Source organism: Perna viridis, chromosome 14 (genome assembly GCF_037379345.1).
Source record: "Perna viridis isolate PV_CMFRI_1.1 ecotype Kerala chromosome 14, ASM3737934v1, whole genome shotgun sequence".
Classification (NCBI taxonomy): Eukaryota; Metazoa; Mollusca; class Bivalvia; order Mytilida; family Mytilidae; genus Perna; species Perna viridis.
Window position 1 is genome coordinate 31254309 of NC_142458.1, and position 13901 is coordinate 31268209.

General features: G+C 32.8%; 1 protein-coding gene across 1 annotated transcript; it reads right to left on the reverse strand.

Annotated features, from left to right (window-relative positions):
- LOC148598983 (uncharacterized) lies at positions 1-3251 on the reverse strand. The gene is made up of 4 exons (XM_088560272.1): positions 3241-3251; positions 2593-2726; positions 1695-1808; positions 1-1367 (listed from the first exon to the last, which is right to left on the reverse strand). The coding sequence occupies exons 1-4, from the start codon at positions 3249-3251 to the stop codon at positions 1270-1272; spliced, it is 357 nt and encodes a 118-aa protein (XP_088416398.1). The 3' UTR covers positions 1-1269.
- Between the last annotated feature and the right edge of the window lie 10650 nt (positions 3252-13901).

Genomic DNA, 13901 nt, shown 5'->3' on the forward strand with positions numbered 1-13901 from the left:
TTTATTTTATAAAATAGAGTATTTGGCTGTTCGTTTTGATAAGACACCTCTGTTTGTACTAAAACTCATGTTTGCTTATGTTACTATGGTTATAGGTTTGTATATAACAATATTCACTAATGCACTAATAAATTGCATATAAGTCCACCCCAAATTTCGGTTGTTTCCTGCGGTATTCAAACTACGTTAAGGCAGTATTGTCATAGATGCCACAGTGGTACGAGTTCGAATCCTGCAGAAGGAATAACCAAATATTTGCCTTGACAATTTGACACTTCTAACATCGTTTGGAATTTTTTCGACCTTCGTATGCTAACATTATCTTCCCTGTATCAATTATGATTCGATGAAGAAATGTAATGAATAGAGTCGTCACAATTTGTGACGTTTGTATATATACAATATAGCCTAGCTGGCAGAGTGGTCTAGGACTCTGGACTTTGTGCAGGTGACGTTGCCAAAGATGTCACAGAAGTACACGTTTGAGTGTTGCGGAGGGAACGACCAAACATTTGCTTCGCAAATTTGATAGTTCTAATATCGTTGGTAATTTTTCAGACCCTTCTATTCTTACACTATCTTCCCTGTATCAATTTGATTCGATGGAGCAGTGTAGCGAATAGAGTCGTCACATTCTGAGACGTTTATATTTACATATGGTGTTACCATAGATGTCAGAGAATAGACCTAGAAGGGCTTTGCGGGAGCGACCAAATTTGCAACTTCGCTTCGATTCTAGGGTTTGGGTGTAATACTTTAGACTAGATTATATTTGCATATGCATCCTTACATTCTATGTTGATCCTTACCGCGCATGGTATATGTCTACATATTAATGCACTAACAAGTAAGATGGTAAAATTCCCACATCCATTTGAACATCTTACATGTTATATTTGCTGGTGTAGCTGAATTTGTATTTCGATGCCGATCCTCTAATGTCTTAACCGATACCATTAGTGGCAGTCCTATCGATAAAAGTTATCCAGTTATACAGCATGTGCTAATGTTAACACTTTAGATCTACTTACGAGTAAGTGTCACTTGAAAGTATATTTTTATATAGCCTAGTTAGTCGAGTGGTCTAGATTGTTGGAATTAGTGCAAGCGGTGTTGTCATAGATGCAAGGGAAGGAGTTCGAATCCGGCTGAGGTAACGACCAAATTTGCATCGCAAATTTGCAACCTCGCATCGATTTCAGAGTTTTGGTGTACCTTAGACTTGATAATGCATGTTAATGCATATGATATGGTATATAAGAATTGACTTTATTTGCCAATTATACCCGATAGTAATGGAAGTACAAATAGTGAAGGTAGAATTTCCGCCAGCGATTCATTGTCCAAACAGTTACTGCCAATGCATCCTGAAAAAGTAAGCTAGATGTATGTTACTTATAAGCCATTTATTTTATACACTGTTCTCTAAAATTGTGATGAGATAATACATAGGCTGTGTGAACTATCAATTAAATGTCAATTGACAAAGTAAATAAGGCGGATCATTTGCTTGATAAAGTTTGCAAATAAGAAACAAGATAATCAGAATTATATCAGCCCTAATTTTACCATTGGCGCTTGACATTTCAATGGAGAAAACGGAACTATTTGATTTTAGATATATTTTGGAAAGACTTTGGAGTATTTGGGCTAACCGTGTAATAACCTTTTCGTGTTGTCGGGAACATACTTACTAGTTTGACATCTATTCCCTGTATAGCCCTGCACACACTGACATGTGAATCCACTAACCGCATCCCTACAACTTCCGCCGTTCAGACATGGATTATTTGCACAATCATTAATATCTAGAAATGAAAAGTCACTAGCTACATGTTGGTATTGATAATTGATTACCAAACAGCAACTCCGATAGTTGTAAATAAATCTATCAAATTTCTAGAAGGCGTCATCCAGTACTTTTTTTAGTGTATTATTGTTGCAATTTCTAAATAGGAAACAACGACCACGGTAGTTTGTTTGTTTATCTAGTTTGTCTGCAATTAGTCAAATTTGCCATTATTCTTCATGACCTCTGTCTTGAATTGAAAAATGAAATTTACGGACATGTCGTTGGAGTAATTTTAGCATCCAGAGGTTAATATATTTTTCAATATTTGATTGCAAAATAAGAAGGAGGGGTAAAGTAAGACGAAAGGCCAATTTTTTTTAAAAAGTTTGGCAAGTGACCGTTATTTATTCAGTTCAGGCAAATAATTCAAATCATGGAATGATCTTAGATTTAAAGGATTTATTTCTGTAAAATCGTTAGTATGAATGAATAAATGTTAAATGTCCTATCATGACCATCTTTATGAAATGTATTTTGAGAAAGTTGATGTTATCATTTTTCCATTTTACAGTGTGTGCTGCGGTCAGAATTCCCCTTATATTTCGTTGAATGTTATCAAATTATTAAGAAAAATGGAATGAAGACACTGTGTTTGCATATTTATGATAGAGTTTGGCATTTCCACTAAAGATTTATCAAAAGAGCTACATTATGCCGTTGCCATTCAAAAACACAAAATGATATTTGGTTCAAAAGAGTAAAACCGAACCTACTTTAAACAATATCTTGAAAATACTTACTAGTTTCACATCTACCCCCTGTATAGCCCTCAGCACAACGACATGTGAATTCATTAATTCCATCACTACAGCTTCCTCCGTTCAAACATGGATTATTTGCACAATCATTGATATCTTGAAATGAACAAGTACAGCTTAAAAAAAACTGATTAAGAAAATGAGATATGCAAATATATATATATATATAGTAACTTCGGACAGAAACGAGTCTATAAAAATAACGACGGCGTCATCCAGCTTCTACTTCATTTAGTACTATGCATTTATAACAGCCTTCCCGCGAAAGTAGTAATGGCTATAAACCTTAAAAAAGTCTGCACGTTATATACATTTCAATAATCGTTGCATTATTTTGTTTTAATATCAATATCATGATTTTTGACTTGCCACTCAATTGTTTTTTTGTTTGTTTGAATATTTTGGAACCGAAATCGAAGGAACCAAGATTCTAGCGGAAATCAACAGAATGTACTCCAAGGACGAAGATCATACAATAACAAAACAAGCCTGTAAAAACCTAATTGTAAGCAACTCCGGGGTCCGACTCCAGTAAAAACTGGGAGCATGGACCAGTTGCACAGAAAGAGTAAGTGTAATTATGTAATTGGAAATAATACAATATATGCTTTATTTTGTCAATGACCTTACCTATTTGACATCTGGTCCCTTCATATCCCCTTGCACAGATACAATCGTAACCATTCAATCTATCAAAACACGCCCCACCGTTCATACAAGGCTTGCCAACACAATCATCTATGTCTATTGGCACGAAAATATAAGAAATAAATAATAAAATAAGTCGCTTACTTCAAAGGCTCTCATTGAAGGTAATACAACAGAGTTTTCTAATAGTGTATCTGTCTTGATTCATTCATTGTAAATACAAAAGTATGAATCAGATGATATTGCAAATTTCAATAGGCTTTACATGTCTTTCAGTAAGTAACTTCTCATCGGCAGCGTTAAAATCAAACACGAAGAAAGAACTAAATCCCAAAATAAATTATATACAAGATACAAGAAGTTTTCAAATCCAAAATAGAAATTTTCGGTGTCAAATCTATCACCGATAACTTCTACCAGGTGCAATACAAGGAATAAACCCCAGATGTTTTGTGAATTTTAAACTTTGTTATACTGTTAATTTCGATAGGTGATACACAAAATATTATTGATTTATTTTATATAAACTATTGCAACGATTACCATTTTTCAATGAATGGAACTTATTAATACAAAGACTATTAATATCATGATTTTTGACTTACCATTTAATGTAACCCAGGGACAAAGACCAGATATGGAAAACAGACTATCACAACAAAAAAAGTAACTAAAACAATACATACGAAGTAAAAAAAGCAACTCGAACTCCACTAATAACCGGGAGCATGGACCAGGTGCAAAAAATCCCCATTCATCATTGGCAATGACAAAGTAGCCAAATGGAGAAAGGATGTCAGCTTAAAACTGAATACATGTATACGTCTTTTTTTTTCTTTTGTCGAAATTAATAGATTTCTACGTACATTTTGAAGTCGATTTTAAATTTATCTTATTCTGATAAAGACAGAAGACTTATTGCATAATAAACATTATTGCCTTCTAAACACATTCTTGAATAAGCATTGTGGAGCAATACATAAATAAAACAGCATACGAAAAAAAACCTTTAACCAAAAGAACAACACTCATAGCAGAAACCACAAAACACAAATCTTACACGTTTAGTTACGATGATAACATCATGGATTCGAGAATTATTAAATATAGTGTTCAATTAGCAAAGTAAAAATTATTTTATATTCACCAAAGGATATTTCTTTCTTTTTCAATGACTATCACATAATATATTTAAAAGCCTTCAATTGTTTGAACAAGAATACTTAATAAAATCAGGAAATGTATATTTATGGATAGAATTAAAATATTTGAGCTGATGTTTTACTTAACGATGAAGTTTAATAGCTGTTTACTGTTGATTAATTTATTTACAACTCAAAATTCTCATTGTTTTTTTTTCCATTGTTAAAAATACATACATAATAAAACCGCCGTCAACAATACGATATGAAGTATACGTTGAACAATATGTAAGACTTTTCCCACATATGGTAATACATTGTTGGAATTTATGCATACCAATGTCTTTAAAATAATAAATAAGAATGAATTAATGACTAAACCATTACCATGAGTGCCCTTAAATATTTAGATATAACAAGTATATTACGAAAAGATATAGATGTAACATAAATAAATACTGTAATTTATCAACGTATCAGTTTGCTTACTGATTTCACATCGAACTCCTGTGTATCCTTGGGGACACTGACATGTGAACATATTAACACCATCTAGGCAATTCCCTCCGTTTAAACATGGTCGTGCTGCGCATTCATTTATGTCTTTAAAAATAATAGAAGATGCGTAATGAATGTATAATTGCAAATAACATTTTTTTTTTTTAAATTTTATATGCATTACGAATTTGCAAAACATTCAAAATGACTAAATTTTCAGCAAGTGTTTCTGCTATGTACTGGCTTCGCAAACTTCACAATGCACATTATAAATATAGATTCATTTCCTCCTCAAGACATTGCTCCATTGCTCTACAATTCAACTTTCTATTTACTTCGCATTGCGCTCAATACCATTGACATGTTTTCCCTACATAACACTAATTATTTACCTGTCTGACATGTCTTCCCTGTATAACCCGGGCTACAAGTACAAAGTATAGCACCACCACTTAAGTCAGTACATTCACCTTGGTTACTACAGTCGGCGGCAGTACACGCAGCGGAACTAGCTGAGACTACATTACACAATATAACATTGTCCATAAAAAAAACACAAGAATGTGTCAGTTTTGACGTAAAGTATATAACTTGATTTCTTTTATTTGTAATTCAAATCCGTAAATTTAAGCATTTTTTTTAAATCTCAGAACCAACAACAAACATTGTGTTATAAATTGATACCATGGAAATTAATTTGCTGGATATATATTTACAAATAATTAAATAAATAAAAATATACGGTTCAATTAAAATTTTAGTTTCTAACAATTGCAGACGTTTCTATAATTCTTTGGTGAAAGGAAAAGTGCATTATTTACATGTTCAAAGGGGTCTTGATAATTTATTAAGTATAATTCTTAAAAATGGTATTCTTCTGAAGATTTTTTCTGACCTACTTTATGTGCCTGTTGTAAGCCAGGAAGTTCAGTGGTTATCGTTGTTTTATTAGTTCATTGTCTTTCGTTTTAGTTTCTCTATAGATTTGGTCGATTTCCGTCTTAATGATGGTTTCACTTCATTGATTTTGGGGTCTTAACAGCTTATGGTTTTGCCCTTCATCGGAGAACGTGTGGTGACCTTTAAAAATTTAATTGTTCGTTTCTAACTATTTGGTGGATGATTACCATACCACATCTCCTATTATCTTATTCGTGGCTCTGATCTTTATCGTATGGCATTTGCCTTGTTTAGCAGATTTCAATACATTTCAGAAAACATATTTTCACTTATACAACATAACATATTCAAACACCGTTCTTTTTAACAAAAGGTATAAGAAAAAAAGTGTGTTAACAATGTGGTTTCATTTTATTTACCGACTGAAATCAATGATGCAGCCAGACACCATTTAAACATCATAGTCGATTCCCTGTAATGAAATAAGACGATAATTAAGGACGGACAACAATAAATCGGCCTTACCAGCGTAAACTAATTATAATGTGTTTCTCTTTGTTCCAATATTTTGATATTTTTTCACTTTGTTTCAATATTTTGAAATTTTACGTCATAACATAGGCAAACCATAAACAAAGAGTAATCAAGGGAACCGAGGTTCTAGCGGATATCAACAGAAAGTAATACAGGGACAATGACCAAACATGAAAAACAGACATACGCAACAAAGAACATTTAGTAACAAAATAATGTATACAAAGTAACAAAGCTAAATGAGCAACTCGGACTCTAATAAAACCTAGGAGAATGAAACAGGTTCACCATTAGGATAAGTGTCCTCTGCTTTCCCCGAGTTGCTCTAAAAAAGTCAAGTCCGGGGTAGACGAAAGAGGAAAGTAAAACTATGACACGATGAACAAATCAGTTTTCATGGTGCAGATGGATTCACGATCGATACAGAATTGAAACTATGTTTTAATTCTGCCTATTATTACCGACAATGAATTACTTCATTTAGATAATATGGGGAAGTATCTGCTAACGAATCCCCCCGTATAAACACAAACACAAAAAAAAAAACACAAAAAAAAAAAAACAAAAACAAAAAAACAAAAAAAAAAAAGAACAAAAAAAAAAAGAACGAACGAATGAACAAAAAACAAACAAAAGCATATGGGCCTTGAATGGGCACAGATAAATTTCTAACAGGCAAAGTTTCCTTTTGACTAATCCTTGAAATAAGATTCAGGGTGATATAAAAACAAACACCAAGTTAAGAAATCGCGCACAAGATTTACAAAAGCTACAATGTCCTTTATTTTTCCATTACTAAAGTAAAATCTATAATGATTTATAAATGTCTTTATCATTTTTTTGTCATTGTGTGATGACAATGTTTTGTATAGAAGAAACTTACCTGACAAGCTTGTAGAATCATGTAATGTTTGGCCAATATACAACAGTATATCAAGGCTGATATTTTATAGTTTTACCTCTTTAGTACTAATCTTTTTTAAGGTCAGAACCCTGTTACCCGCACATGAACTTCCTATTTGCCGAACAGATTATTTTGGGTTCATTTAAGCGTCGTTGTAATCTACCTTGATGCAATGTAGTTCGTTAGAGACACTAAAGTTATGTTTATTCGCACTAGATTAAGTAAGGGCATTCAACACAATATTGTTATCCAGAAAACACTATTCAATATTGGAATAATGGAATTTGGAATAAGTGATAATAGAATCCCGTGAAGGGGAGATTGACATTTTCAATTGGTTAATGGAGAAATCTTCACTAATACTACATATAATTATGATTATATTTAAATTGTTTTTTTAAATAGTTAACATGACAAAGAATTAAAGATGATATGGCATAAAATAATGGCAATGGGTTTTTTGGGGGGGATCGAAATTTTGCCATAGGAATTGCGGAATTCTTTATGGAGAAGCGACAATTGCAAATGGGGATGGGGTCAGTATTTAAAGTAAAAGGGAAATACTTCTCAAATATATTCTGGAATTACCAACCCAATTGTTCCTTTCTTTCTATTATTGTACAGATTCTCCTACATTAAAGACAATCACTGTTATTGAATATTGTTTTTCTTCAATATATATTTTAAATACGAAAAACAGAATCATCAACCTGTTTTCTTCCTAAATGATTTTGTATTAAATATCTATTGCAAACTAAAGTAACAAAGAAAATATGAGTAATTAAGGAAACACAGATTCCAGCGGAATATAAAAGCATTCGAATTGTCTTAAGGGTAAAAAAGCATTTAAGAAACTCTGAAGCTTTATTTCTATGACCATGGGATTCAGTATTAAAAACTACAAAAACAATTTCAAAAACCTTTCAATTGGCACGAGGAGAGAGTAATCATGGAAACCAAGGTTATAGCGGTAATCAAAAGAATGTCATCCAGGGTCAAAAACCAGACATGGAAAACAATCATACACAACAAAGAACGTAAAGTAACTAAAATCATATATGCAAAATGAAATTCAAAAGCAAATGAGCAACTCGGACTCCACTAAAAGCTGGGTGCACCGGTAGGGTAAGCGTCCTCTGCTTTCCTAAAACACCGGCCCAGTTGCTCATAAAAAGTCCGGGGTAGACAAACCAAACGAGGAAAGGAAAACTATGACCCGTTGAATAAATCAGTTTTCATAGTGCAGATGGATACACCGTAACGATCAACGAATTCATGATGACGACCATAAAACTTCTGTAGTGATGACTTCAATCTTGTAGCAACATAACCCTATCCCAAAAGCCTATTTGTTAGAGTTCTAGCGCGATACAAAAAAAGTCTGCGTAGTTTCGGCAAGCTCTTGCATAACGTATGAGTTGTGATGTGAACACTCCATACGCAGGTGCTAAAAGGATGTTGCCAGATGAAAGGAAAGTTGACAATTCTGGATGAAAAGTCATCACGTTTGTCGTAAAGCTTGGTCAATAGTTTTCCTTTACCATTGACTTCAAAGTGTAGGTCAAGATATGAGGCTGACCTTACAGTGTCTGTAGTATCCTTTATCTCAAGTTCTTTGGGGTAGATGCGATGTATCAAATCCCCTAAATTAGGATTGTTTAAAGATAATACGTCATCAATATAGCGGAACTGAGATTAAAGGATCTAGACAAACGATATTCTTTCTTTCGGATCAAATCAGCTATAAAGTCAGCCTCATAAGAGTGAAGAAATAGGTCAGCAAGTAAAGGAGCACAATTTGTTCCCATTGGAAAGCCGACCGTTATTTGAAAAACACGTCCACCACACTGGACAAATATGTTGTCGATTAAAAATTCCAGCATTTTGCAAACATCTTCCTCTGTATGTTTGGATGATGATTTGGAATTACATGTATTTCTTACAAAGTATGAGGAATCTCTACCAAGAACTACATATTTGTATCTATCTGTACCATTTTTTTTTTTTTTGAAAAACAACGATTTATAATGTTTTTAAGTCGAGATTTTAACTGAGAATGGGGATAGGTTTTTATGCTATTATATTCAGATGATAGTCTTGAACTGATTGTCTCCATATCTTTCGAACAGTAAAATTCATTATATCATGGAAGAGTAATCACGGAAACCAAGGTTATAGCATTAATCAAAAGAATGCAATCCAGGGACAAAGACCAGACATGGAAAACAGACATACACAACAAAGAATACAACGTAACTAAAAACATACACACAAGGCAACAAAAGAAAACGAGCAACTCGGACTACACTAAAAACTGGGAGCATGGATCAGGTGCACCGGTAGGGTAAGCATCCTCTGCTTCTCTAGAAATAACCGTAGAGTTGCTCATAAAAAGTCAAGTCCGGGGTAGACGAAAGAGGAAGGGAATTGATTAAAGAGTGGCACATTGATTTCCCTTCGCATGAACAGTTGACAAATATTTTAAACTGTGCAATTTTTGAGGATCTGTTATAAATGCTACATTTTATTTACGATACTAAATCTAAGCGTTATATCCCTTTAGCCTCAAGCGTACAATACAATGCATTGACATAGTAAAGGTCCATTGTAAGTACAGATATCACCAATATACAACCTGAAGTAGTGTCTGTTTACTCCAGGCAACTTTGAACCTTGACCTTTTGACATGACGCGATCGAACCTTCTGATCTGTTTTCAATCAATATAAAACGACCGTTATCTAAAGTTCAGTGTAATGAACAACAAGAAATACCCAACATTTTTCGATTGAAATCTTTGTTCATTACTCTAACTGCCAACAAGATGTTGATTATTTTGCGCTAAAAGAGCAAATAAACAAAAAATGTCTAAATCGGTTAAATACAATTATTATAAAATAAACCAATTAATGAATAAAAACATAAATAATTTTAGAATTAGTTGCCGTTTAATTGTGTAATTATCTCGATAGCCTCGTTTGATTTTGATCGTAGTTTTTTGGTTCCACTGAAATATTATCTGTTCCTTTCTGTTCTGTTTATCATAGCAGCATTGTAATTATTATTACAATACACCATTAATCAATCTGATTAATCTTCAGCTTTTTTCTGTATTTTGTTACGTTGTATTTGCATCTTATTTGTATGTAGTTCTCAGGTACCTATTAAATGTGAGTATTACTTCCTTTTTTTTATTCTTATTTACGCTTGACAAGGCACTTCACAGATACATTTTGTTGGGAAATTCTTCTGTAAAATTTCCTTTACCACTGCAAGATGGAGAAAAGGATAAAAACATACACTTCAGATAGAGAAAAAGATAAAAGCATGCACATCAGATAGAAAGAAGGATAAAAGCATACACTTCAGACAGAGAAGAATAAAAGCATACAATTTGATGTAAATAAATAAGTCAAACCTAGTTTTTAACCTTCACGCAACTGCTGTAGTAATTAAACAAAACCCTAAACAATCATACAATAAAAATCACACAAATCATAACAAAAATGAAAGAACTATGAGCAATGCTCTATAAATGTAGTCCGTCTTTGATAACACGCACCACATTTAAAACCTGTCAACTAATGTTGTAAAAAACTAAAGTCAGAGCTGCACATATTTAATATTTGATGAATATTCTTTTCATTATAAGTGAATTGAATAGGAGTTTACAAATGCTTCCTATTGATACGTCTTACAGTTTAGAAAAGAACCCAAACGATGGCGTGTTTTTTGAATCAAGAGTTTTTAAATACTCTGTCTAATAGTATAAGCATTGGACGTAATACAAAATGTAACAGGTTCATTCACCTTGTTGACATAGTAATACTTGCCATAAAACCAGAACTCTTTTTTACGAAATTGATGACATTGAACTCTCTTTTTAGTACCATATCTATCGAACATTACACTTATGAACTGTCGGATAATTTTGCTTTTCTTGTTATTCTTAAAATAGTTTTCTATTGGTTGATGTAAAAGTAGTACCGCTGTCACTTGTTCCGAAATGTAAATTTCCAACCCTGTTTTTTTTTCCTTTTTTGTAAGTATCGTGCTGCTCGTGGCTATTTTTGATTTTATATTTTGCCATTTGTTTGTTTGTCTTGTCTTTTGTGTTTGTTGACGATTTTTGTCCATCAATATGTCATATTTGATATCTCCCTATTATTTTTTACGAGCCAAAATAGGGGTATGGTACATTTGTAACAGGTACGTTTTGTATTAGTCAGAGACAGTGTAATATAACCTGTCTATCAAAGGTAAACAAGAAACAAACATCTCAAAAATTGCCGTCCTATTAATTCATTTTGTGTTGACTACAGCTTCCACATGCAAAGCACATAGAATGAAGCCAGTTATACAAAATATAATCATTATCTTTAGGTTCAGGTCACTCAATTCGTGTGAACTTATTAACCATTTTTTCCTGGTATGGAATAGCATAGACGCCTTTTTCCGCACAGTTCAGTTTTTATCAAGGTCAATATCGTTCCGGGAATGTAATTCACAAGGGGGGATACTCGTAGATTTTTTAGTACTACAATGCAAGTTTGTTTTTTATTTGTTTTTGTTTTTGTTTTTTTGTTTTTGTTTGTTTATTTGTTTATTTTGTGCAAGTTTTGCACATGTGCATTTTATTGATAAGATTAACAGACTTGAATATAAACATACAATCGTGTATCATAACATACACTTAGATATAACTTTATGTATGTAACATTGTTTTCCAATTTGCTTCCCGAACCCCTTTTCATGCTGTGCCATATTTTTTCTTGTAAACTTCTTATAAATAACAGAAAATAATGAAGCCTTTCTTCAAACATACACAATATATAATCATACATCTATATTTCGTATGTAAATTCGCAATATCGCAAGGGCAATGATTTTTTATACCTAAATGTAACTTCGCACATATGAACAAATACAATTATCTCTGCACTACACACTCCATAAATTCTAGCGGAGATAAAAAAAAATAATCTCCACTAAAAACTGGGAGCATGGACCAGGTGCACCGATAAGGGTAAGCGTCTTCTGCTGACTCGTGGATCTTTATAGTGTATCCATCTGTATCATAAGAATCAATTTGTTCACCATGTCATAATTTTCCTTCCTCTTTTTGTTTTCGCTGTTGCGAAAGCAAAGTGAAGGGATGTTTTATACTAAAGGAAAAAAACTCCAAGACAGTAGAGCAGATATCCTGGCAGTTGTAGCAATTACGGATAATGTAGTACATGGCAATGAATATATAGACATTGCACTACTAGGAGGAGGCGTGCCAGAAGAATCTGGGTACATGAAATTGTTTTTGCGACATTGATAAATCTAGATCTGTCTATAGATTCATTTCTAGTAATAACTATAATATACTTAAGATGGGACATATTTAATAATTATGGTCAATGCTCTAAATTTTTATTTGACAATATTTATATTCGATTTGGTAATGCTCTATACAGACAAATTGTTGGTATTCCACTGGATCTATTCACGATTGCTCATAGCTGATTTATTTCTATACTGTTACGATGACATTTCATTGCTTAACTCTTGAAAGATCCTTCAAAACATGATCTGTTACATGAATATAATACTTTTAGATATCATGATGCTATTTTGCCGGTAAATAAGCCTAGCTTCGAAAACTATGTTTACAATATCCATCCAAAAGATGGTTGACCAAGTTATAGTACTCGTACTTTTCTTGATTTAGATATTGCAGTACAAAATTGCAACCTTCATACAAAAAAAATATGCCAAAAAAAGAGGATTCTGATTTTCATATTGTACCCAATTTCTAGATGGTGATATTCTTAAAACACCCTACAACGGTATTTCACGTCAGTGTTGCTCGTATTTGTACTAGATCGTGATATTCTTAAAGCACCCTACAACGGTATTTCACGACAGTGTTGCTCGTATTTGTACTAAAGTGTCAGATAATTATGGCTCATATATAGTTAGGTAAAAATAAAATTCAAGTCTAAATTAATAATATGTACCTGCATACAACAGAAAAGTATTCACAATTTTAAGTTAACGAACTTCGAAACGGAACGAACAATAATATCATAAGCAAATAAAACGGACTTTATAGCAAAAAAAAATATATAATTTTATATGTAATAAAAAATTCCTTTTAATGAACACAACATATTCCCTCATAGAAAAGCTTTTGCACCAGAGGTATCAGTATCAAAAACTTCCTAACTTGTTTATCTTTACAAAACTTTGGTGGACTTCTCAATTTGTCTATATGGTGTACTCCATGGAGAGAGTGTTAGTGTGTTTGTTCGTTGTTTCAATTTATTTTTGGACCTTACATTAAATGGGGATACCAAAGGCTTTATAAAACCTTACATATAAATTTTTGTATGTGCGCTTGTCCACGGTCAGCTGTTGGTCAATGAGTCTCTGTGTCACTAATATACATTTCTATATATTTAGTTTATTATGAAGAAGTGTCATAGTTTTATCACCGTCCGTCTACATGTATTTGAAATAACCTCGATGCCCGTGGTGCACATCTGCGTATCAGAGTATTCAATGTACAACAAGGGGTTATTTATCCCTAGACCGAAAAATAAAACAATCATTCCTTAAATGAAATAGTCGAACTCTGAGTTGTTCAAGAATGGGAAATCAGAACAGTGGAGCGCAACA